Consider the following 27,182-nt stretch of genomic DNA (forward strand, 5'->3'; position numbering starts at 1 on the left):
CATAATCTAAGGCTAACACCAGGCAAAAACACAAGATCCTATCTGAAACCACCTAAATAAAGCAAGCAGGGCTTAGGCTGTGGCTCAAGTGGTGAGCACTCACCTATCAAGCAGCAGGTCCTGAGTACAAACCCCGTTACTACACTCCCCCCTGAAAAAAAGGTAAAAAAAAAACCCAGTGCATTTGGACATTATTCATTGAATCAACACATACTTACTGAGAATCTGTTATGCATCAGTCACTAGCTATTGGTTCCGAGAAAACCAGAAATTGCAAGGTCTGCTGACCTGACTGCTGGTAGGGAAAGATGATCAGGGAGCACAGTGCTTCCAGAGAGGAGCTGGGAATGCAGTGGGCTCGCTCAGTGCTGGCTGAGTCCAAGGTACTAGTCGAAGTGGTCATGTAAACCACGTACTGTATACGTAACACATTTGTGTTTTCAATGCCCAGAGCGAGCTTGCGTCCGAAACGTGTCCTCTCTGTATGGTGAGGAAACTGAGGCACACAGGGTCACGGGTCTTCTGAGCAGTAGAGCCAAACTTCCAACCCAAACATGGAGTTCAGTCTGTGGCTATATGAAATTCGGACTCTCGGAGGACCTGTTTAAGTTTAGCAGATGGAGAAGAGCTTTCCCAAAAGAGGAATGGGACTTTTTAGGAAGATGGTGTTTATCATCATCATCATCGTCGTGCTTCTGCTAGAGAAAGCCAGAAACAGGTTTAGCAAGTTTAAAAAGAACAGGCAGGAAAGTAGGAAAGGCTGGGGGAGGGGTGGGTAGGAGATCCTGGTGAGAGATGAGAGGCTAGAGAGAACATAAACGCAGGCAAAGATGTCTTGTTCTGGGCTGCATGGACGTGGATGTATCTGTAGCTACACGTGCGAGCAGTCGTCAGCGCTTAAATAAACCCCTGGAGAGAAAAGGCCCAATTTTCCCCGGTCTTGTTTGTTGTGGATGGCCAAATGGTAGATATTGGCTGTCATCTCCAGTCACCTAGGATCTTAGCCATGGTTGGAGAGTCAAATAAAACTCTCTTGGCAGAAGTTAGCAAAAACTCTGAGCATCCTGACGTTGGTTTTCTTTGTGTCATCTTGGGAAGCCATGGATAATGTGCTCTGTAATTGTCCCTTTCGAGGAAAAGACAAAGGAGCAGACAGACAGAATTCTCTTTTAAAATACTTTGTTTTACTGTGCCAGAAGTGCGCATGGAGTTTGTGGCTGGGCAGCCAGGAGGATGGCCGAGCTCCCTCTACATGCGTGTCTTTGAAAGGTGTGCGTTTTGCAATTGGTACCATTGTTTCCATTGATAAGTGAGAAACCTAGATGTCCTTGGCTTGTTGCAGTGCAATTCATCTCACCGTGCGGGGGACCTGAGCCCCCTCATATTTTGAATAGATGGAAAGGGATCCCACACAGCCTGATCTATAACCAATGAACCAAAGAGCGGCCTAAAGGGCCACAGTGTGGTGGCTTCCTGTCACAGTGTGCTCGTGACTGGAACAAGACCCGCATGATGGCTGAGTGAACTAAGGATCTAGGGGAGCATGAGGGAAACTCATTCATTCGTTCCCTAGGTCGTGTGGTGGTGAGTTAACAACTTACGCTCTGTCTCCCATGTTCTCCAATCCATGGCTTAATAAGGCTGAATCTGGACAGAGGGGGTTAGTTTAGTGGAATGTAATTAGCTCTTGGCAATTTTTTTTTTCTTTTGCTCCCAGGCTCCCTCCTTCCCCCTCCTTCCCCCACTTCTGTTGGGAATGGCAATTTGGGTGCACCAGAGGATAGCTCCCTGAACAGAGCTCTTGACTCACAGGCAATCTTCTGTAGTTTGTTTCTGCATGAAGGCACCAAGAATTCGCAAACTCACGGGCCCTGCGAGGTTAAATAAACTATGCTTCTGTCCCAGCCTTCTAAGAAGGCTGTGTTTATCTGCCAGGCTCCTGTTCACAAGGTGAACCATTCATTGCGCTCTTGAGGCATGCCCTTCCCCTAGCAGTGTACTGTCCATGCATGCATATTTACTGCTAAGCAATGCTAAAACGAATTTTATGTTAGTCTCATTTTATGGATGAGGGAACTCAGGCCAAAGGAGATTCTGCAAGGGGTCCAGTGTGGCAAAGAATTTAAAGTGTGAAGTCAGAACCTGAATCTAAGTTGACTCAGAATGCATGTTCTTTTCCCTTTACTTCACTAGCGGCCAATTATAAATACTCCAAGGTATTACCTCTTTAATGACTAGATGTGCAAGTGACACATTTGTGGAATTGACTTTCTGCTGGATGATCTGGCAGACACAAAAGAAAGAAAAGATAAATGAAATTCCTCAGTACACGAGACATGTCTTAATACATCAGAAATACAACAGCCAGGGGCTGGTGGCTCACCCCTTACAACTTGTTTACTCAAGAGGCTTAGAGCTGAGGGATCACAGTTTAAAGACAGCCTGGGCAGAAATTAATTCCATGGTACTCTAGCTTGAGAGAAAAAAAAAAAACCAGCAAAAATCCAGGCTGGAGGAATACCTCAAGGGGTAGAGTCCCAGCCAAGCAAGCATGAAGCCCTGAGTTCTAATCCCAGTGCAGCCAAAATAAATGCCTGAAAAGGTCACAAAGTCAGGGGTGCGCAGACACCAGCTGTTAGTTCAGAGGAGAGTAGGAAGCGGGGACTTAGAACTGGGAGCTGCTGCCTTTGGCAGAAATGGCTTCCGCATCACAGAGTTACCCGCTGATCTTCCCAGGTGAAAAAGTGAACAGACTAACTTTCAAGACCCATCAAGTCCAATCTTTCCACTTAGAAGACAGAAAAAAAGCCTGAATGCTAGGTGACAAATAACCTGCCAGTAATTGGTTTTGACCTTTTTTAAAAAATATGTATTTATTGATATTATAAAAGTGATGGACAGTTACACAGTGGGTGACAGCTACATAAGTCAGATTTTTAAAAAGTGCATTTCTTTTTGAACAGCGTCACCCTCTTCCTTCACTCTCTCCCAGTTTTTCCCTCCTGTCCTCACCCACAAGTTGTGTAGTTCATGTTCCACATGGTGTGTGGTACCCTGCCCCTTACCCTCCCAGAGACAAACAGACTTAAGACACAAGTCAAATGTAAAGACAACAAAACAGCCATAGCAACAACAAACATCTCTCATTTCAATTTCTTGGAGTTCATTTCCTGAAGTAGTATTTGATAGGATCACAGGTGCATAGCTGTTGAGCCTTGGTGATCCGCTCCTATGAGTATCCAGCAAATTCTTTGATCTTCCCAGATCCCGTTTCCTTCCTCTGTAAACGGAAGGGGAATTGCAAACATCCCCTAATCCTATGATTATTTTCCTGGGATTTACAATAAGGCAGGGAGCAAAGGGAAGCAGAAGATAAATAACTGCAGAAAATTGGGACCAGCCGTCTCCAGCATGGCGGTCACCCTTGGGAGAGCTTATGAATCCCAGCTTGTCATCTAGCCCCTCCCTCTCTGTGGCCACCCAATGGGCTGGTGCCACGTGGCATGTATTTCACTGCATGTTTAACAGCTGGTTCCTGGCATGGCTTCCTGTTCCAGCTGTCTGTTTAACAAATGAAGGCTGTCAGTTCCAAGAGAGGCAGGGCAGGGCAGGGCGGAGAGCTTGACATAACCCATCACCACTGCAGAAACAAGTAGAACCATATGTCTTCCTGGTGGCGCATCAGCCTGCAGCAGCCTTGGGGATGGAGAAGCATCATTTATTCCAAAAGAAAAAGAAAAAAAACACCAAAAGATTGTTCCACTAGCTTGCAAACATAACATCCTATTTGTGCATTTCTAGCTGGAATATAGCATGCCTGTCAGTTGTTCCTTCTTGGAAAGACATTGTTTTCAGCCAACATGTATTGAGAGTTGACCACATGAATTCCTCACTCCCCAAACTTAGCAACCAAATAAACGGAACTTAAATAGCAAGAGATAACAACAATCTGATGGTCAGATTGCTAGGAGTTAAGAGTTTTTCCTAGCAAGGGATACTAAACATATAGCAAAATAGGCACCTGAACAGATATGATATAGAAGGTCTAGACTTTGATATGTGGGTAATCTATATTTCTAATGCTTAGATATTTCTTTTAAAAAGGAAATCTAGAGCAAAGATGGTGTATTAATGAGACTTGATACACTATAGATGGTAGGTAATGTGCTTGTGATGTCAATTCCTCCTGTCTAATTTCTTACCATATTTCACAATTCTTTCACGGCTATAAGAGTCAGAAAATCCCTACAGGGATGCACTGCTGGAGTTTTCTATCACATTGCTTGGTTCTTAGGGCTTTTCCCTTCCGAATATTGGCTCCTTTCCACTGTTGAAGTATTATCCTCAGAGCTGGCCCACCCTAATTTCATCCTTCCCACAGAGTCCAGGATGTCCCTTTAGGTTTTTGGCATAATCTCAATGCCACACCAAAGCCATCTGTGTCCTCAGGGCACAGCATCAGGTACGACATTATCTCTGCTTTGTGGGAGGATTTTGATCACCAGGACTAAGCAGAACCTAGAGAAATAATAGTCCCTTCAAAGGGGTCTTCAGAGTGTGCTGTGACCAAGTGCAGGATGGGCCGGGGCCTGTGGGAGAGGTCTGTAAATCAGAATGAGGACCTGGGAGAGAGACATATCTAATTCATCGGTTGTGTTCCTCTTCCATAGTGGGGGAGTGGGTCAGGAGAATCCTTAAATTCTAGGCATCCGTGTCTTGCTTCATTTTTAGGTCTTCCTCAGCACTGAGCATGTTATGTGATGGGTGGAATTAGTCCACAAATATTTACAAAGCATCTACCATGCGTGAGACACTGGGCATGCAAAAGTCAGCAAGACAGACACACGTCACAGCCTTTGTGGCACTCATTGGGAGCAAAGGACAGAAAGCACAGAAGGGAGAAGCTCCCTGTGGGACCAGCAAGTATTGATAAGGCACGTTACAGGTAAACCAAACTGACTGATGTTGAAAAATGACAGGAGTTAGTTGTGTCTTGATAGACTGTGATGTGGAGAGGGTACTAAAAGAAAGAAGATCGCTAGAGCAAGGCCATGCTTGGCACAGAAAGTAGCCGCCACAGAAGATTCTGGGATGGGAGCTTGGCCTTCCTGTTTCTCAAACAGCAGTAGAACCAGTGCAGCTCTAGCTCAGCTAAAAGGAACAAGAGATAGACAATACCAGAAAGGCTACCTGGTGGGATAATATCCTGGGTGTAATATCCCTACTCTTGGTCGGTGACCGTTCAACGCCATGCTTTGGGAAAAGTAACTATGGAGCAAGAAAGACTAGAGTTTGGCAACAGGGGAATGAGCTAGAAGGTCATTCTGTTGGTTTATTGAGAGGTGATGCGTGACAGACTGGCCTAGGGTGTGAGCTCCAGAGATCTACTCTTAGGTTGATATTTGCTAACATTCTCCCTTCTCCTCCTGCTGGTACTGGTGGGGGTTGAACACAGGGCCTTGTGTTCTTGCTTGGCTTTTGTCTTTGTGCTCTACCACTTGAGGCATGTCTACCATTGTGGATTTTTCCTAGTTAGAGATAAGAGTTTCATGGATTTGTCTGCCTGAACTGGCTCTAAACTTTGATTCTTAAGATCTCAGCCTCCTGAGCCACTGGTGTCTGAAGCCTTTTCTTGTTTTTCTACAAAGAATTAGTCTAGATTTTTACTCTTGACACTCTGAACTGCAGTGTGTGGAGCCAAGATAGTTGTCTAAATAGAAGATGGCTATATTTTTTTTTAAATCACTTTCTCAATATAGAAATTTCTATTAAACAATTGAGTAGCCCACTGACTTCACGGAATAAGAGGGAAAATAGAAAGCTTCTGAACCGGTTGGTCTAGTCCAGGCACTTAAGTAGCTTAAGCCTTTGATATTAGTTCAACCAAGTAAGGAAGTGAGTAAAGCTGGAGGGCTTTCAGGATAATTCACTGGTTTTTTTTTTTTTCAAATTCCCTCCCTCTTCAATCACTCTGTCTTTAGGGGACTATAAATGGGGCCTTTTGTCTTGTTACAGCCTGGAAGGGAAGAAGGGAGGGCATGGTTTGGATGAGGGGCCTTTGCTCAGGGGGAATGGGGAACCTGAATTTTACCTGTTGCTTCCTGCTAGGATTTCCTAGCTGTAGGGTTAAAGAAGACATTGCACAGCTCGCTCCTGGCCTCACTCTGGGGCTATACAAAGAGTTTGTTTCATGATCTTAACTGCTGCTGATGGTACCCTGAGATGGTTCAGCTCTTGGGTACAAGGCCTAATATTATGGTACCCCCCCCCACCGCTGTACAGCAAAGGAACCACACAGGATAGGAAGATAGTAAAGAGTGGTTATTAAGAAAGAGGAATTGCTATACATCTTGTGAGTGAGAATGGCAGGGAAAAACTGGGAGAGAGCGAGAGAAGGGGTGACGTGGTTCAAAAACAAAAATGTGTTCATGACCTGACTTTTGTAACGCTTCTGTACATCACCTCTACACTAACAATGAAATATTAAAAAAAAGAAAAAGAAAAAGGAAAGAAGGGGGGAATTATGCCTTAGAGGTGAGGTAAGCAATCCAGCTAAAGTCTCACTGTGTAGAAGTTCTTGGAGGCTGGGGTTTTATCCAAGATGTCAGGGTTACTAGGTGGTGCAGAATGAGACCCTCCCCATATGACTTAGCCACTAAGCAGAGACTTCCTGTTCCTCTTCGCTCTTCCTGGTTTAATCTTGACACAGGGAGTGGGTTCCATAAGGGTATAGACCATTATCTTATTCACTGATGCTGAGTGTGGACTACCAGGTGTGAAAAAAGGAATCTTCGTAGCCCAAGGTGTCTCCCCATTCCTGCTCACGTCTACCTATCATCCTTTTCTAATGGAACTCATCCCCCACCTCCTAGTTACATACCCCCAGCCTGATGTGACCTCTGCATCCCCGCTGCTCTGGCATGTGGTGATAAACACCACTGTTTGTTGCCCAACATAGGGAGCCTGCACCAGTGGTATCTATCTATGATAGAGGCTGTGTAGAAAGTAAGGAGGGGCATGGAGTGAGGACTGGCCAAAGTCAGGACACAGATGTCCTTTGTTGAGGAAGCCCACCAGCAGACTGTGGCCTGAAGATTATTTGCCAGTGGGAGTGGCGAGTTTCCGGGGAGATGGTGTCAAAGCCAGAACACTGAAGACAATCCAAGAAGTCCAGGACCGATCTGGAGAAGGAACACACGTGTGCGCAAAGACTGCTGAGTGTGAAGGACTGAGTAGATATTTGGAATGGCATGACACTGAGGGACAGGGGACAAAGGCCTACAGGGAGCAGGATGTACAGGAATCTGTGAGTCCCCAAGAGAGATTCCTAACCGAGACCAGGGTAGGAGTGGATGTCCGTTGGGTTAGAACTCCAGGTTGGAGAGGACAGGTGAGATTTGGGGTTAGTAGGTAAATAGTTCAGAATGTGGACTGGATGCTAGAGCCATGGCTCAGGTGAGAGGTGGATGGGTGGGCACCTGGGAACGTAATGCAGGCGATTTCTGGAATTGTGGGGCTCATTTTAACCTTTCATTCTGCCTGTCGATCTTCTCCCATCATCTCTGTGAGGATATGACTAGGAACTATTTTGTGAAGCTTTAAAAAAATACCCAGCATGTACCTGGGTGAGCCAAATCATCCATCTGGAACTCCAGGTTCTAGCTGTGTCGGCCCATAAGATAAGTTCTCCGAAGGCAGTAGATACTTGAGGTACTGGGACATTGAGGTCCAGACCTACATTCTAATGGGAGCTTATGAAATCACGATAGAATACATTAGCTGCACATTAGTGTGGGCATTTATATCTTCATCACCCTCTCCCATGTTTACTAGCATCTGCCAGGCAAAGGCAAACAGGATGCCCCAGAGTTAAGTCCTGCAAACCCACATACACATCAGAATCGGCAGCCTAGCTGACAGCTCAGTGGTAGAGTACATGTACATGCCTAGAGTGTGTAAAGACCTCGGTCCCTATCACCTCCCTCTCTCACCTCTCTCTCTCACACACACACACATACACACACACACACACACACATACACACACACACACACACACACACACAAACTTGATAGCATAGTAGCAGTGAGCATTAGTTCAGGAGATGGAGGACCATCCGCCTTACTAGTAGCCATGGCAACAAGGTATGTAATGATGCAGATAAAATTGGGATGGTAGATGTAGAGCCATTTCCTGTCTCTCCACAGGAAGTTGTCACTACACAGATGCTGGGAACGGCCCAGGAGAAAGGGGGCTCCTGCGGGATGGATGCATGGCATCACAAATGTGTTCTCTTGTGTTTGGCTCTTTAGTCAGGTCTGATAAAGACGCGAAAAAACGAATTCCTCATCTCACCGTTACCTCAGCTGCTGGCCCAGGTACATAACTACAGTTCCCCGGCAGGCCACCAGCCTCATGTACTGTATAAAAGAACAGCCGAGCAGAAGATCCAGCAGTACCACGGCTACCCCAGCTCTCACCAGACTTCTCCCGGTCACTCCCCAGGCCAGAGCCCCCCGGCACCCCAGAGTCAAGAGACAGAGCACCACCCCCATCGAAGGTGGCAAAGGCAACATTTTTGTGGACGACGCAAGAAATGTATGTAAGGAAAGTTTTTTCTTGTTCTGTGCTTAGGAGGGACTCGCTCCACAGGTTGTCTTGGGAGTGGGTGGGGCTGCCCACTGCAGGTTAGGATCTGGGCTGGGCAGCTTCCTCACTGCCCTGGATGATGGTGGGTCAAGGAAGCACGGGTAATCATCCCGACGGCCCATCTGTCTGGGTTAAATTCAGAAATACTGAGATGTGGGTTTAAGGGTAAGCTGCAGGTCTCCACCTTGGTTCTTGGGAAAGGCTTTGAGATGACCCCCTGATGAACCAAATTGGAGGTGAATCTGTGGGTGTGGTTGGGTGTTCCTTCTGGGGACAGGAAGAAGAGATCGTCCAGAAAACAAGAACATGGGCTCTAAAGGGAAGGGGGAGTGCCACACGCCTGGTGACTTTGGGAATACTTTGTGAGCCAGTAAGAGCTCTGGAATGTTCTTGATCAATATTGTACAATAGAAATATCATGCAAGCCCCAGATATAAATTAAAAATTTATAATAGTCATTTTAAATATGTGGAAGGTCAAATTAATTTTAGAAACATGCCCTCTAACCCCCCAAAACAGATAATATCATCATTGCAACATATAGAAGAATTTCTAATGAAATATTGTGCATTGTCTTTTCACATTATATTTGGGAAATCTAGTGTTTAGTGTGTTCACTTTTTAATTCTATTAGCCAGGCGCTGGTGGCTTAGATCTGTAGTCTGAACTACTCAGGAGGCTGAAATCTGAGGATCATGGTTCAAAGCCAGCCCGGGCAGGAAATGTCTGTGAGACTCTTATCTCTAATTAACCACCAGAAAACCAGAAGTGGAGGTGTGGCTCAGAGTGGTAACGTGCTAGCCTTGAGCAAAAAAGCTTAGGGCCTTGAGTTCAAGCCCCATGACTAACAAAAAATTTACTGTTATTATGAAGGTGTTGTACAGAAGGGATAAAGTTGGATAAGGCAAATAAAGAGTACGTTTCTTTTGTGGTCTTTTTTGTGTGTTTTTTTTTTTTTTTGGTTGGTCGTGGGGCTTGAACTCTGGGCCTGGGCGCCATCCCTCAGCTCTTCAGCTCAAGGCGAGCGCTCTACCACTTGAGCTACAGCATCACTTCCAGTTTTCTGGTGGTTTATTGGAGATAGGAGTCTCACGGTCTCTCCTGCCCGGGCTGGCTTTGAACCGCGATCCTCAGATCTCAGCCTCCTGAGTAGCTAGGATGACAGGCGTGAGCCACCAGCGCCCGGCAGTACATTTCTTTTGAACAGTGTCGCTCCCTTCTCTCACTCTCTCCCAGTTTTTTAGGTTTTTTGTTTTGTTTGTGTTTTTGCTTTTTGTCAATTGTGGAGCTTATACTCAGGGCTCGGGCACTGTCCCTGAGCCTCTTTGTGCTCAAGGCTAGCATTCTACCACTTGAGCTGTAAGCCACCTCTGGGAATCACAGAGACTTTTCTGCTTCAACTGGCTTCAAACTGTGATCCTCCAATCTCAGCCTCCTGAATAGCTAGTATTACAGGCGGGAGCCACCGGCACCCCACTTTTTAGTGTATTTTTATGGCTCAATTTCAATTCAGATGATCAGTTTTCATGAGAAGTTATCTGTATTTTGATTTCCACAAGTTTTCAAGTTGAAAAAGTCGATTTCTATAGTCCAGTTGTCTCAAAGGTACAAGCTTTCCAGATGCTGAGAGAAGTATTACAAATGTAAATTACATTAAATAAAGAATTGGATTTATCTGTTCACCAGCCACATTTCAGTGGCTCTGAAGCCACACGTGGTAAGTGGCACTGCACTGAATGATAAGGACCAATGAGGGCTCTTAGGGATAAGAGGAGCGAGCATCACAGGACATTCATTGTGAGTTATCATACAGAAAATGTTCTACCATTTCAACAGGCTTTTGTTGGTGGTTAGCTCCTCTTTAAGGACCATCCTGCTAGCATCTCCCAGTAATACTGGAATCCGTGATACCGTGGTGTTATGGTGGTACTGCTGTATATGTAGTATGAGACATCAAAGCTAATGTGTAGGGTTACCTTATGCATGGTTATCCTGCCCTTTTCAAGAAAGAAGCAACAGAGACCCAAGATGATAGGGCTAATGAATGGTGAACTTTAGTAGGGTTTGTTTTAAATCTAACGCTACATGAGGTTCGATCCTGTGTTCTCCTTCTGTGGAAGGCTGGTTTTCACTAGTTGTTGTAGTATTACAATCTTCCTTTATGACTTCAGTCCAACATCTCTGTCCTCTGTTTTCCAAATGCCATTGTCTTTATCTCTCCAGGGCTCACCAGACTTATCACTATTCGCTCACGCCAGGTGTTGTGCCCATCTCAGCAAGCACCTGTAGGTCTCTAATCAGAGTAAGGCCAGTATAATTACTCTGTTAAGTTTTAAACCCTTTATGACACGTTTTTGAAATCCCACACCTGACTTGTTTCCTCCAATAATGAAGTCAATATCAGCTTTAAAAGTCCTTTATTTAGCCACTTCCTTTAAAAATTATTTTTAATGATCCTTTAGTTGTACAAAGGGGTTTCATTTGAGCTGTGAGTACGATGCATCTTGAGCAATCTCCCCCAACCTCACCCATCCCCTCCGCTGACCTGGTTCCATTTTTCCTTATACACTTCGAATATTTTGCCTGCATTCACCCACCCTTTGACAATTTCTTGTGTGTTGCATTTAAGTTTACATTGATGAAACAAAAATAGAAGACACAGGTAGTGTTTCATAAGAGTTTTGTATTTTATTCATGAAATAACATATAAAATATTATCAAGTCAGCTCTGACTAGTAATGCATATTTGCATAATTTTAGGGTAATAAGCATTTCCTCCTTCAAAGACCTATACTGATTTTTGTTGATTGCCTTCTGTACCAAGTAGAATTGCAGTTTTTTCTTTTTTCTTTTACTGTTTTTGTCTTTTTCTTTTTTCTATTTTTTCTCTTCAGAGTATTTTTCAGTGACTAAATAAATCCACCCATCATCTACCCATCCATAGATACACTGATCTACACTTCCACCCACCTACAAGTCCATCCATCCATTAGTCCACTCAGCCATAATTCCACTCATACACTGGTCCACCCATCCCCTGCTCCATCCAGCCATGCATGAATACACATCTATGAAATAGGTCTTTGTTAATCACTTATTAGGTACAAAACATCAAGGCAGGTGTTGGTGATGGCATTATTAGTGAAGTGAGGGTGGCATCGGTTTTCTACCCTTGTGTAGACATTGCCTTGTCTTCCTCCTTCCCGTCTTCTTTCACCTCTTTTGGTCTACTGAGCTCACCTAGTTACCCTCTACTGACATTCCTTCCAAATGTTCTTATGGTCCTCATAGATGCCCCCAAGCCTCCTTCAGAGGACACCTACCTGAGGTTTGATGAATATGGGAGCTCAGGGCGGCCCAGAAGGTCAGCTGGAAAGTCGCAGAGGGGCCTCAATGTGGAAACCCTTGTGGTGGCAGACAAGAAGATGGTGGAGAAGCATGGCAAGGGAAACGTGACCACGTACATTCTCACAGTCATGAACATGGTAAGCGAGGTCAGCGTGAGCCCTCCCGGGCCCCCTAAGGAAGGGGCCTTCTGGTCCCTCTAAATCATACAACAGGGTTGGTGGATTCTGAGATGCAGCCAGCCACCTGGTTTTATGGAGGCTGACAACGAATTCTAAGAAATGGATTCGTAAGGATGTACCTGGTTTGTCAAATTAAAGCCGACACACTTGTCAATGTCTGGTTGATTCTCACCATACATTTTTCCATTTTTTTGAGACTTGATTTTCCTCCTTGTGCTAGGTTTCCAGTTTGTTTAAAGATGGGACTATTGGCAGTGACATCAACATCGTTGTGGTGAGCCTCATTCTTCTGGAGCAGGAGCCTGTGAGTGGGAATCTTTTGTTTATTTCTCCATTCATTCTGCTACGGAAGACCAGCTGTCTTCCAGCCACGCCACGGAATAGTCATGATAGTTGAAAATCTGAAATTATGTGGATCCCTTTCCTCAAGGCAAGTGCTGTCTAGTTGGACTGTGAAACCAAGTAAATTAACCTACAGCACCACAGAAATCATTGTTTTCACATTAACATAGGCAATATTAATATATGCATTCATGCATGCCAAGACAGTGGCCCACACCTATGAAATGCCTATATAATATAAAGAAAAGATGAAGGATATAAATACTAGGTAGGACTCACAAGGTCATAGAGGAAAGGGGTAGTTGGAATTTGCAAGCTTGGTATACCAGGCCATCCTTGGTAGATGCAGAAGAGTAGGGTGACAATAGATGGGGGGGAAAAGCAGTAGAACGTGCTTGTAATTCTTCTGTGCTATGGAGACTAAGCAAGGAATGCTTAATCACCCTTGAATCAGTTCCTGAGAGGTATAAGACATTGGCATGGGGCAAATCACAAAACCAGAACATAGAATAACGTGTCAAATTGCATGCCCCTCACTGTTTTGTAGTGCTTTGATGTTTAAGTTGTATTTTTTGACAACAGAGATCACCAGTCTGAGGGACTGTTTTTATACCCGATGGGGCTTTCTCTCTTCACCTATAACCCTAATGAAGAATTCAAAAGGCAGGGAGACAGAGATAACAGAGAAAATGATCCAATTGCCCAGGTGTGGACAGCTCCAAAGGTTAATGACTTGTCAAATTATCCCTGGGATTTTTAGAAAGGGAGGACATGTGTCAGTTGGGTGACATTTTTGCCTCTCATCTCTCCATATATGCACTGCCCAAGGCCGTTGAAGCCCACAGCTCTCCAATTCAGTGATGATCAAAGATCTTATCTTAAAACCTTCCCCTTCCCCCAACTCAATCATTTTGACTGAGCAAACATTTTGAAAAATTATTGTTGTAAGGGTAATCCCGCTCTTGCCTTTGAGAGTCTTATGACTTCATTCACTCAGTGGACATTGTATTGATGGTTGGTTGATGGATTGTAGTGTAGGATGTACCAAACCATTGGCTGGAAATCTCTCAGGAGAGGCAAATAAGTTGTGGTTACTGCCTTGGTTACATGCTCTATTGAAGACATCATCACTCAATCATTTATTATCTTTTAAGATTTTATAAAGGTGGTACCTGGTGGCGTGAAGAAAGGTACCTGTAATGGATAGAAGGTTATTTCTGGTAGAAATAGAATTGATTTGTAAAACCATATTACTGAAACATTGTATTTACTTGAACAGTTGTGAGCAGCATTTACCATTTCGTGTTTATGGCTCTGTGACAAAAATTACACTCCGATTTGCATGGGTTTCCAATAGGGAGGATTGTTGATCAACCACCATGCAGACCAGTCTCTGAATAGCTTTTGTCAATGGCAGTCCGCCCTCGTGGGAAAGAATGGCAAGCGGCACGACCACGCCATCCTGCTCACGGGCTTCGATATCTGCTCCTGGAAGAATGAGCCGTGTGACACTCTAGGTATGGTATGACTAGATCCTTCATGCACACCTACTTGGTAAAAAGCACAGTATGGAAATTTTGTATTAAATGCACAGTGCCCTGTGAAGCTCATTGAAAACAGAGTCACACCCTACTTAATAACAGGGACACATTTGGAGAAGATTACAGAGATGGACACAGCATTCCTAGATGCTATACTCTCATGAGATCACTGTCATATGGACAAGCAACCCACTGTTGATTGAAACATCATTAATGTACATTATATACACTAGCACATGACAACCATGTCTGACTATGGAGTTCCCTCGTTGTACCCTAGTGAGCGCAGTGTGGAATGGGGAGCTATGTATTCTGATCACTTCGGTTTTCATTGAGGTGTAAGATGACGCATCATTGTGTAACTAAACAAGTTGTTTCATAAGCATCATTACTATAGAACTGGGATACTGGAGACAAGTTGCTTGATTTTCGTGGTGCTTTGCTGTCCCACTAGGTACCAGGGCCTCCTCAAGGTATTTGGTTTTGAAGGACTCACTTCTTCCAAAGTTGCACAGGATACGGAGAGTAATGACTATATATGTTTTTATATTATACCTGTGTTGCATTTCCTATTATATTCCATTGCATATAACCGGAATTTAGCCCCTCCTCCACCTTTTTTGATGAATTGGTGATTATTTAGGGCAGGGGCAGCAAATGTTCTCTGTAAAGAGCCAGAGAGTAAGTATGTTATATTCTGCAGACCATCACTCTGTGGTAATTACTCATCAATTGCATTCGTGCAAAAGCAGCCACAGGCAATGCATAAACAAACGAGCATGGTTGTATTCTACTGCAATGCACTGACAAAACCAGAAAGCAGAAACTAGTAAGAGTGGTGCAGATGGATGGGTAAGACAAGGAGCTGAGAAAGTTTATGTGGTTTCCCTTCACCAATCATTTTCTTCTCCAACATACTTTCTAATCCCCTATGGTTTATTAGTGATAAAAGTAGATTGGGCTTTATGTAACATTTTTTAATGCTTTAAAAATTCTCTCTAATGTCTCATGTTATACCTTGGAAGACAAGCCTCTTTTAATTCACTATTAATCACAGTCTTGAAGAAGCACAACTGCTTTGGGAATTGCTTCGTGAGAAGGGCTTTTAAAAGTGAATTTTGAAATTCCTATTCTGAGTTTGAGATGCATAAGGTAATATCTGGTTACCAATGCATTGTTAATGTTTCGAAATGATCTTCTGAGAAAGAGCCAACCAGAGACCAAAGTATAAGGAAAGACTTGGAAAGACAAAAACATCATCAGGAAACCCACAAACTGCTCAGACTTTTAGCAGCATGTTCTAATGCAGGCAAATGAACAATGCATGATTCCTGAAGTTGGGGTTATTGACTGTGCCACCTGAAATGCATTGATTTCCCCTTTCTGGACCCCAGTTTCCTTATCCGTAACTCTCTACAGGAACACAAACGCATACTAGACATAGAGATAGAGCAGGGTGTGGTGTTTGGCTAGCATCTGAGGCTGCAGTCACCCAGGATAAGGGTCTTCATATTCTGTTTCCCTGAAGATTTTCACATGGGATGGGTGTGGTCAATTCATAAGCATGTACTTAAAGTTCAATGGCTACATTGTCCTGCTCTACTGGTTGTAAAGACACAAAACTGAGAAGAAAGACGTCCACACCCTATAATATAGATTGACATGGAATCAGCTTTTATAACTGCTTCTGGAAGGAGGCGACTTTGGGAACACTTATCACATTGTAGTAGCTGGGAGAAAAATGAGCATTTCATGTTCTGTGCTCTAGAGAAAGACCAAGATGTGTGTTTTCTCTTGGAAAATGTATCCAGTGTTAGGACAATATCACCATGGTTCAGCTAACATGGTGCATTGGAATAGTTATCAATTAGTCTGATTCAGATATTAAACTTAGGTAAGGCACATAAGTTTTCTATGACTTAATCTAAAATGGGAATTGCAGCATCCATATTGATCTCACAAAAGTGAATTGCCATCTCTCTATTATCTGTCTGTCTGTCTGTCCATCCATCTGTCTTGTCAGTCAGTTCGTTCGTCAATCTGTGTCTGTCTGTCTGGACAAGCAGAGAACTATATACCATTAGTGTTTTCCTGCAAAACAACAACAAATCCATTAAACTAAAACTGTGTGGAAAATTTTGAGGACAACAGAGTGGATTTCATCTGTGCTCCCCCCTCCGGTTGACATTTGAACCCGATCTCTCTACAGGGTTTGCACCCATCAGCGGAATGTGCAGTAAGTATCGAAGTTGTACCATCAATGAAGATACGGGACTTGGCCTGGCTTTCACCATTGCTCACGAGTCAGGGCACAAGTAAGTGGCTCCTTGATTCACAGCCTTATCTGAAAACTGGCCAAGTGATTCACCAGCATTCCTCTCAGGATTATTATTGATTCAGGTGGGATAAATGGGATAAAATTCTTAGAATAATGTCTGGCTGTAAGAAAGGCTCTGCCAAGGCCATCTCATCAATGTCTCTGTGTTATAGCATTTCTTGTCTGCACAAGTGGACTGCCTGTTGTTTAAACAACTCTCAGGTCTTCCCCATACTTATTTCCCTTCCTACTACTTCAGTGAAGCCACCTCTCAGCTCATCCTTTACACCAAGGAAACAATCAATAACAGAGACATATAAATCCCCTGAATACAATTGCATGTGGTTAAACTTTTGTTGTTGTACATCCTGGGTATTCTTTTAGTCAGTGACATGTACATGAATATTCTTGTAATGGGTATTCATAAATCTCGCTTTCATGAGACTAAAGTTAGAAATGATACTAGAGTTAGCAATGAGAAAAGTTGAAAGTAATAAGATATATTCATTTTGGTAGGCATGTAATTTTGTATGGAGACAATGACACACAGAACTTTCAAACATTATTTGAGTAATAGCTGTGGCACATTCAAGGAAGCACACCACTTTACGCAATGACTTATTGGATATACCAGTTTAGAAGTGTGTGTGTGCACACGCACACACACGCACACACTCACTCATGGGCGTGTGCACGTGCGTGCACACAGGTGCATGTAGTGTATATATAATATTCACATGCAGGTATATTTTATGCAACATGATTTCTTTTACATATTCAGAGTATCCAATTCTGACTTAAAAGCAAAGATCACACATTGAACAGCAGTTGATAGCAACTCGTTTTTGTCTGTCTCTTTCTTACAGTGTTAATAACTATTTCTCACCTGGGTTTATTGACTCTCAGTGCATCTCCCCCTTCCCTGCCCCCTGGTTACCCCTTGGCGAATGGGTTCACAGAAGGGTGATCTCTCCCCTCTGCCCAGCTTTGGCATGATTCATGATGGCGAGGGCAACCCCTGCAGGAAGGCAGAAGGCAACATCATGTCTCCTACGTTGACTGGAAACAATGGAGTGTTTGCGTGGTCTTCCTGTAGCCGCCAGTACCTCAAGAAATTCCTCAGGTAAGACAGATGAGAGCAGGTGTATGCCCAGATCTGGTAACAGTAACACGGAATAGTGTTTAATGGATGTAAAAAAAGAAAAGAATAAAATTTCTTTTGACCTCGCAATAAAACAAAAATAATAAAATTTAATAACAACAACAAAAACATCCTGAATGAATGCAATGATGATCAGATGGTATTATTGTTATTGCTGAAAAATCAAAGGCCTTCTATGGAGTCAAAACCTCTCCATATATTTAGCCCTGTTTCATTCCGCCAGCAATGCTATTATTCTCTTCATTCTAAAACTTAGGAAGTTGGGTCTTAGACTAATTGCATTGCTTAAGGAACGAGAGCAGGTAAGTTGCAGATTCACATTTAAGTTCATGCTGACCCTAAGATTTGCCTTCATAACTCCATGTCTCTTCTTTGTCTTCCAAAGGTTGCTGCACATATTGCCTTTCTACTATGGGGGGAGAGAGAGAAAGGGGGAGGGACGGAGGGAAGGAGGGACAGAGGGAGAGAGAGAGAGAGCACGAGGTTATTGATTTACTGAACCTATTTTAATCTCATCAATCCATAGGTCCTAAGAATATTAAAGATATTCTAGTAGTGCATATGGTTTTTTTTAGTAATAAAAAACACATTCTTGATGGGTCATTTTGCTTAGAAATGGTGACAGGCCAGCTCAGTGTCCAGAAATCATCCAAAGGAGATGCAGCTATAGATAGTCATTTTGATAAGTCAGAACTCTGAGACTTATATTAGTATAAGAAGAGTTAAGTACTACTTGATTCATACTAAACAATGACCATCAGGTTTAATTATGAATGTAGATGTATCCTTGCAGACACATGTAGATAGAGCATTTGTAATCTGTGTTGCCACACATGCCTTTCAACAGACATTAGTGGCATTTCTTCGGGAATTTATATTCTTTTTTTTTTTTTTTTTTTTTGGGGGTCCGGTCCTGGGGCCTGAATTCCGGGCCTGAACGCTGTCCCTCAGCTCTTCAGCTCAAGGCTAGCGCTCTACCACTTGAGCCACAGCGCCACTTCCGGCTTTTTTCTTTTTGCTTATGTGGTGCCTAGGAATCGAACCCAGGGCCTCAGGCATGCAAGGCAAGCGCTCTACCACTGAGCCACCTTCCCAGCCCGGGAATTTATATTCTTGATGCATTTATACCACTACATATTATTTGTAAATATTAACAGGATTAGCGAGATGTGTGGGCAAGGCCAATTCAGTGTAAGAATGTCTAGCCCAACGATGCCCAAATGGTGATTAAAAACATTGAAAAAACACTTTTGCTGTGTAGTAAGCATTGCCAGTCAGATGTTCTTGTTAGTTTTAAGTTCATGCTTTGAGGGCATAAATTTTTCTTTTCTAACTCATATGCAATGTATTCAATAAATATGATAAATCAAGATCATCTTGATGTAGAAAAAAAATCTTCACCATGCATATATTATAGTTAACTGCTTTAGGGCAACAATGATGGTAACAGCAGCTAACTTTGATTACTGTGCTGTGATAAATGTATTACATTCTCGTTTGATCCGTGAAACAACCCTTATCAAAGTCACTGACAAAAATGAAAGTCTTGGATGTATGATCAATAGGCCCTCCATTTATCTGACCTCCGAAAATTATGTGTAACCACCTTGATACTTAACCTCTTAGTAATACCGTAGTTTAATTATTTAAGTAAGTGAAGATAAAGTTTTTTTTCTAAGAAGTGAGGCTGTCAAGACTGATTTTCATCTCAACATGTCATAAACATACCTCACCCATCAGTGTATCCCTCCTCCAGATTCTTTCAATAACCTTAATGAAGTTTTTGTTGTAGTTGGTCATGAGGCTTGAACTCAGGGACTGGGCACTGTCCCTGAGCTTCTTTGCTCAAGGTTAGCACTCTGCCACTTTGAACCACAGCTGTACTTCCTGTTTTCTGGTGGTTCATTGGAGATAAGAGTCTTACAGACTTCCCTGCCTGGGCTGGCTGTGAACTGTGATCCTCAGATCTCAGCCTCCTGAGTACCTTAAAGTTGGTGACGCTTATTTGAGGCAAAGCACATCCTTGACCTGTGCCTCCTCACCTGTAAAAACAAAACAAAACACATCAGGATTTAAAGTGAAGGTGCTCATTGTCTCTGTCTGGGTTGTTGTATAGCTCTAGTGCTTCATCCTTTCCCCAGAGTAGACATGCAATAAAAAGTGGTCAAATGTCATAGGAGACTGTCGAAGGAAATTTCATAGTTTACCGTTCCCATCTCCTGTCCAATCGCAAGACAGGTCCCTTGAATGTCTGGGCCACCCAGTGCCCTGGGACTGTGGCATATATTATCCTTTCAGATAAGACTCACTTTGGGGAATAAATAAGTATTAGAACTTTAAATTTCTACTAGTTTTCTTTAACTATGTTCTAGTTTTCTTTGTATCACTGTATTCAGAGGGGGGCAGTTTACTTTAAGTGGAGAGCTCACAGATGACCTGGTAATTAATAGGGATGTGTTTTCCACTCTAGCACACCTCAGGCTGGATGTCTAGTGGATGAACCCAAGCAAACAGGGCAATATAAATATCCGGACAAACTCCCAGGACAGATTTATGATGCCGACACTCAGTGCAAGTGGCAATTTGGAGCCAAAGCCAAGTTATGCAGCCTTGGTTTTGCGAAGGTATGTTTGCTCGTGATGTCCAGCTTGCATTAAGATTCTACAGCCTGTCTGTGTACCTACAGGAAGGATAAACATTTGCTTTGCAGAGGTCAAAGGTGAGAGTCTGGGTTATCTCTAAAATGTCAGTTGTTTGGCGTGATGATTCAGTGGCAATTTTACTGTTGATGTGTTATCCAGACCCAGGTTAAATAGCACCCTTGGAAAAAATTCCTCCTGTCTACATATAGACTTCATCCGCTAGTAGTAAATCTGGGAAGAATAGCTTTTACTTACTTCTCATCACTGATTCTATAGTCTTCACGTTTATATCCTCATCTTCATCACTAAATACCTCCATGTGCCTTTTATTTAAAACTGTCATTGGTAACCAATAGTTTTGTAGAAATTCAAGGTGTAAATTGAGTGGTCTTGGGTATGATTTTTCTGTTGAGTCCTTTTTCATTCAAGACATGAACAAGAGAAATGGGAAAATGCAAAAATTCACCCTGTAGAAAGGAGAACTCTCTCATTTCACTTTGTCAAGGATCGTATCATTGTCAGTCTTACCAAAAATTAGGACCATTGTTAAGTTGGCATATTCTCCATATCCAATGAGAAGTCCTGGGTACCTGAACAGGTCTATAAACATGAAGGTAAATAAACATGAAGGATATAAAACCAGTGATAAGGATAAACTGTTCTTCCCAGATTTACTACTAGCAGATGAAGTCTATGGGTGCCAGAACACGCAATTAGGGAGGTTTGAACTTCCTCTCCGTTAGTGTCTTATTACTTGTCATCCTCCTTTACTACCTCCTCTTTTTCTTCCTCCTCTTTCTCTTCTTCATTGCTTCTTCTTTCTCCTCTTCCTCTGTCTCTCCCTATTCCTCTCTTTTACCATTACGCACCACCAGCTCCCATGTTACCAATATCAACTATAGAAACATGCGTAGGTCATATCAGCGCCATCATAATTACCACCACCACCACCACCACCATCCTCTACCACCATTACCATCACCATCTCCACCCGTCATTTCCAGCAGTAAGGGATTTATTTAAGATTTGTTTGACTTGACCTCAAACTTTTAAAAAAATCCCTGAGACGTTCTTGCCCCTTTTCACTTGGATCTTAGAGAAAGTATTCAGTTTGCCCAAGGCCACAAAACTATTTTAAAGGACAGAATCCACACAAAAAAGTTTATTCTGCAATGACGTGGAGCTGCTGCTTCTCCTTTGAAGACCAGCTTTTCTTGACCTAATACTCAGTCATTAGTAGCAATCTTCATTCATTGCGCAGTATCTCTGCCTTTTTTCCCTACCTAATTGTTTTTGTATTACTCCACTCACTTTCAAAATACAAATCCTGAGAAATAGTATCTGTCAATCATAAGTATGATAAGGAGATATATGTTAAATGCTGAAAGAAAAAGTGTATCCAGTCACATTTCTTGGCATACCTTCTGTGACACAAGGGCTTCCCTCTGGCTAATGTTAATGTATAATATGTGAAAATGAACAGATTCAGGGCTGACTCTGACTTGCCTGTGAAGTTGAGGCTCTTAGGCAGAAGTAAATAGCCATTCACTTTGTTGGAAGAGAGCTGAGTCCTAACATGGTCTCTTCATCACTTTGTTCTAGAAGATTTATTAGTGTCCTCAGTCATCAATCAGGTATTTATTATTCGCTTACTCTGCAGCGAGTGAAGCAGCACTGGTAATGGAGTTACTCTCTTTAGAAATGCAAAGGAAGTTTCTCAAATGACCCTCATTCCTGCAGAATCACACAAAGGTACAGACATCTTGGGGGTGCCTGTTGTGTGTCAGTCCGTGTACAGGGCATAAATAACCATGCTGAAGTTATACATCATTTTCAAGAACCACACTATACTTTGAAAAGATAGTATCTCTGTCTTGGAGAGGGTCTTTGTAGAGAAAGGGAGCCCAGGGCAATGAAGATTCCACACTAGACCGGGGACTAAAATGATGAAAGGCACAGAGAGGAGAATATCTGGAGGATGGGGAGGATAGCTTCAGAAAGAGATGTTTAGCTGGGCATGACGGTGCGTGCCTGCAAGCTCACAGCACTGGGCGTGTGGGGCTCTATTGACACTGAAAACCAAACAAGACAAAAAGGAAAGGTGTGTTTAAGATGGCAAGGAGGTGAGATGGAGAAGGAAGGAAGCATTGGTGGATGGATCCTGAATGTGGATTATTCTACTGCTTGTACCTTTCACCAGAGGCTCTACTCCAAGATCATGCACAGTGCCCTTGTGAGGCTGGGGGGTGGGGGGACTTCTGACTTCTGAAGCAATGGAACCTCCTTGCATGTCCAGCTTAGCACTGAGAGTACTAAGCTCAACTTGGTGACACAGGAAGTACTTCTTCAAAGTCTTCACCAGCCTGTCACTACTTCCTCTTCCTGTCTTTCATTCCTCAGTTCGTTTTATTCCTGCCCCTCCCCGAGACCATGATTCCTTGAGAGGAAGGGTTAGAGCACCAAACAAACTCAAAACAAATTCCCCAAGTACCCTACCCAGCTAACGATGCAGCATTGTCAGTATCACAGGGAACTTATTAGAAACACAAATACGCTGGTTCTATCTGCACTTACGGAATGGGAAACTTTGAACAGGATGACTCTTATGTAAGCTTCGGTTGAGAACCACTGAGCTAGACAATCTTCATTGTCACACACACACACACACACACACACACACACACACACACACACACACTCACACATTTTATAATTACATAGACCTGGGTTTAAGGATCTTTTTTTACCACTTATGAGAGGCCTTCAGCAAATGACTCAGCCTCCCTCGGTGCTAATTAGTGTCTACATAGGTAACTGGTAATGAGAAGATAATCATAGTACTGTAGGACTTAATTTGGTATAGTCGCACCATTCAACAAATGAGAAGGCTTTCCTCTTGTTCAGACAGCATCATGGCTGTCTTTTCGCCTGTCTGGCTATTCACAGTGGCTACCTTGTCAGGGTTGGGGCTGGGGAGAGTGTGTCTGATGCTGCCCCTATTTTATCCCTCATCTCTTTGGTACACGAAGTACTATCTTGGTTCTCTTCTGAAGTATTTGTATTATTCAGTGTTTCGTGGCTGCCACAAAATACTTGGGTTGGGGTCCTTGTGAAGAAAGAAAGCTTCTGTAGCTGGTAGTCATGGAGGTTCACGGCCCTGGTTCTGGCCTTTGGTGATAGTCTCCTTGGTTGTGTCACAAGAGAGTAGGTGGCAATGGTTGGAGCATTGGCCATCATCCGGTAGAGAGACTGAGGGGGCCAGATTCAAGTTCTATTACTGTCATCCTTTGAGAACCAACAAATACCTAAGAGAAGTATAAGACCTTCCAGGACATGTCTTATGTTTCCTAATACTTTCTCCTGAGGCTCCATTCCCATCATTGTCAAAGTAAGACCAAGACCATCTAGCCAAGGGTCCTGTAGCATTTGGAGTGAGTACTCCTGGCTCAGTAGTGAATTTGTATTGTCTTTCCAATGATCCTAGACACAGAGAGAGTGTTAACATACTTCCCTGCTGGTGGTTTTCTTGCACTGGGAAAGACCAGCTGGACCAAGGGACATCTTTTTAGTTGGTCCTGTGACTGAGTAGCTAGCGCAGGTACTCTCATAGAGCAAGGGACTCAGCACAGGTACTGTCCTCGAGCAGATGCTCAGTCACTTTGGCTTAGAGGCTCACTGCGAAAGTTTGAAGCCAAAGAGAATGGTACCTCCATGAAGACGTTTTACTTCCAGTGAGTGTCTGGAACCCATCATTTCCCTTGAACAAGAGTAGAACGCTTATGGAACCATAGCTCCTCTGTACATCACCTTTATAGTAACCATTTAAAATTTGTTTTAAAAAAGCGTAGACTGTGTATGTCTTTCCTCTTTGGGAATAAAAAGAAACCTCCTACCATCTAATCACACACTTCCCACTGCAATCCACCAGCGTATTATATCATTCTTCATCTTCTGTTAACTTTCTTCTTACCCTTGCACCCACCGGATATTGATGGCCACATATGGGTTTCAGATATTTCCTTGCTCAGGGGCATAAACAGTGATCTGTGTGTCCTCTCCTGTGAACAAGTAATCATTGTGCATCCCAGGTAGTGAGTTGGCAATGCATGAGGGCTCCCTCCTCTAAAACACCTTTCTCTGGGCTCCCTCTCACCTTAAGGTGTCACAACCAGGAGCTGGTGATGCTGCATTGTCACGGTCTGGGTGCAAATCCCTTGCCTGACCAACGCAGGGCTTCACAGGGATGTGACCTAAGAGCTGATACTCATCCTCAACCAGTCACTAAGTTTACACTGCTGGTTGAGCTCACAGTGGGAGGAGGAGGGGCGCTTTTCATTCATCCCTGTTCATTCAAGAATCCAGAGTGACTTCCCCGATAAAGGGTGCCTCTGAGCATGCACACAGCTGGATCTGCTGGTTTTGTGCTACTTGGATTCAGCCCCCACACTTCTTGCCCATGACCTCTAGATAGAACACCTCGGAAGGAGAACTATCTATGCCAGCACCCTTCTGCCTACACACAGGAAGGAGAAAGTTAACCCTGGGAGACCGTGCCAGACCTATTTGGCCACAGATCACAACCATTCTCCAATGTTTCTTTATCTGTGATAAGGATAAGATCTTGATCTCCATTTGTTTGACTCCAGTGTCTTATTTTATCTACTGTAGAACAGACAGGGGACATTAATTATTGTTCCCCTTAAAGTAAGGAAATGGAAGTTCAACAATCTGCCCAAGGTCAGGGGAAAGATAATAGAGCAAGCAAGCAAGAAAAAGAAAGAAAGAAAGAAAGAAAGAAAGAAAGAAAGAAAGAAAGAAAGAAAGAAAGAAAGAAAGAAAGAAAGAAAGAAAGAAAGAAAGAAAGAAAGAAAGAAAGAAAGAAAGAAAGAGAAAGAACCTGAATAGGCTTTAGAGACAAAGTTGTAGCAAAATCTTGCTAATTCGTTTTGAATGCCGCTCTTAGAAAATGGAGGAAAGATAGTCATTCTTGTGTATAAAAATCGCTATATCTATTTAGTTTGTATTCTTCAAGCATGTTGTGTGTGTGTATATGTGTGTGTGTGTTGTTGATACTTTTGGGATATGTGTTTCTTTCCAGATTTTCTGAAGTAAATGTTTTGCTCACATTTATACAACTAGTAAGTAGGAGGGTAGCAGAGATAATCCTGGGGTTTTGGTAGAGTAGATTCTTGACCATACAGCCCTACCTCTTAGGTTATCTTTGAGAATATAAAATCAGCCCAGTGCCAATCCCTTAATGACAAACATACACAAAAATAAAGGAAAGAAGGGGATCTGATGTATAAACAGCTCATTGCAAAAGATGAACAGCAGAGAGTCAATAAATACACGGAAGCATTATTCATTCTTATCTGTCAGAAATATATAGAATAAGTTGCCTAGTGGCATTACCAAATCTTATCAATGATAAAAATGAAGCCACTGGAACTCCTGCTTACTGCTAAGCACTGGAAAATACTACAATTATTTTGAAAAAAAAAGGGGGGGGGTATTGTTTCAGTTTTTTTCCTGACCTGTCTTTGACAATACTGGGCATTGAATTCAGGGAATTGCATTTCTGAGCAAGTGCTCTACCAATTGACCCATACCCTTAGTCCTTCGTTGTTTTTCCAGACAAGGTACTTGAACGTTTGTCTAGACTGATCACAGACCACGATCTTCCTACTCTCTGGACTAGCTGAGATTACAGATGTGTGCTACCACACTCAGCCTATGTTTTGTTTAAGCATATGAAATTAAATATACCTTTATCTTCTGTCTTAATCTGACAGAATAAAATATATGTCCACAAAAAAGACTTGTTCAGGAATGTTTTTAGTTACTGCTTTATTCAGAAGAACCAAAGGCAGGAAGCAAATTAAAATGTCCTTCAGAAAGAGAAGGTGAAGAAAATTTCATTGTATTTATTCTGTGAAACTCTATATATCAATACAAGAAGAACAGCTATTGATATACACAAAAACATAGATAATAAAACCCACATTGAACAGAATACCAAACGAAGTCCACTTGGTATAATTCCATTTCTATGAAATTTAAGAAAAAGCACCCCTGATTTCTAGTTACAGACATCAGAACAGTGATTGCCTCTGAGAAGGTTATTTTTTGTGGGGTGAGATGAGTGTTCTGTCTAAGATTATGGTGGTGTCTTCAGTGGTGTATATATTTTGTCCCAACTTCTATAACCATGTGCTTCAAATGGGCGCCCATTATTGTAGTAAATTATACCCCCTGTAAACTTGATTTAAAAATGATAGCAGTCACGATTCTTGTTGATGGTTACATCTTAATTATTGCTTAGCTTATAATCTTGGGTAGTGAGGTTAAGCATAAGGGGATTGAAACCCAGGCTGAGCAAAAGCTCACCTGCATAAGGCAGGGAAGAGTTTTCCTATGATTGCACAGAAGATAAACACTCTGTCTTCCCCATGGGGTCATTGTGAGGAGCCAGGAAAATAACCAAGGGGAGCCTGGGGAGATAGGATCTATGCTTCTTTTTTGTGGGGGGGGGGTCACATGTTTCATTTCTAATTCTTAAATTGCAGGCTCTTCTGAAGGATTTCAGAGACTTCAAAGAATTATTGATGTAGATGAGTTTTCTCCTTATAGAATTAATCATGCACTTGGCTTACAGGAAATATTGATTGTACTAGGCATTTCTATTCTAAGCTCTTGGGATGCATCAGTGATAAAGTGAACCCGTGGACATCCCCCCTCCCCCACCCCCATCCTACATCGTGCCATGACGAAGAGAATGAAGGCCAGGAGCAGAAAACATTGTAACTGAAGTTGTAAATGAAGTCACTAGTAATGGCGTAGGATAAAATAATGAGGAGGCTGATTAGGTATTGAAGTTGAGGTGTTAAAGTTTGTGTGTGTGTGTGTGTGTGTGTGCACACGTGTGTGCGCTGGTACTGAGACTTGAACTCAGGATCTCATGGCCTTATTCAGTTTTTACAGCCAGAGCTGGTACTCTTCCAC

At 42.8% G+C, this 27,182-nt stretch overlaps 1 protein-coding gene across 1 annotated transcript in view; it reads left to right on the forward strand.

The window, feature by feature from the left end:
* Adamts18 (ADAM metallopeptidase with thrombospondin type 1 motif 18) overlaps positions 1–27,182 on the forward strand; it is a 97,621-nt gene that overhangs the window by 27,209 nt on the left and 43,230 nt on the right. Inside the window, exons 4-10 of the mRNA XM_042700843.1 lie at positions 8,313–8,598; positions 11,941–12,134; positions 12,397–12,480; positions 13,876–14,035; positions 16,269–16,374; positions 17,362–17,499; positions 20,009–20,162. Of these exons, the coding sequence (XP_042556777.1) occupies positions 8,313–8,598; positions 11,941–12,134; positions 12,397–12,480; positions 13,876–14,035; positions 16,269–16,374; positions 17,362–17,499; positions 20,009–20,162 (1,122 nt within the window). The remainder of the gene's footprint in view (positions 1–8,312; positions 8,599–11,940; positions 12,135–12,396; positions 12,481–13,875; positions 14,036–16,268; positions 16,375–17,361; positions 17,500–20,008; positions 20,163–27,182) is intronic.

This window comes from Dipodomys spectabilis, unplaced genomic scaffold (genome assembly GCF_019054845.1).
Source record: "Dipodomys spectabilis isolate Male_0828 unplaced genomic scaffold, ASM1905484v1 ptg000273l, whole genome shotgun sequence".
Lineage (NCBI taxonomy): Eukaryota > Metazoa > Chordata > Mammalia > Rodentia > Heteromyidae > Dipodomys > Dipodomys spectabilis.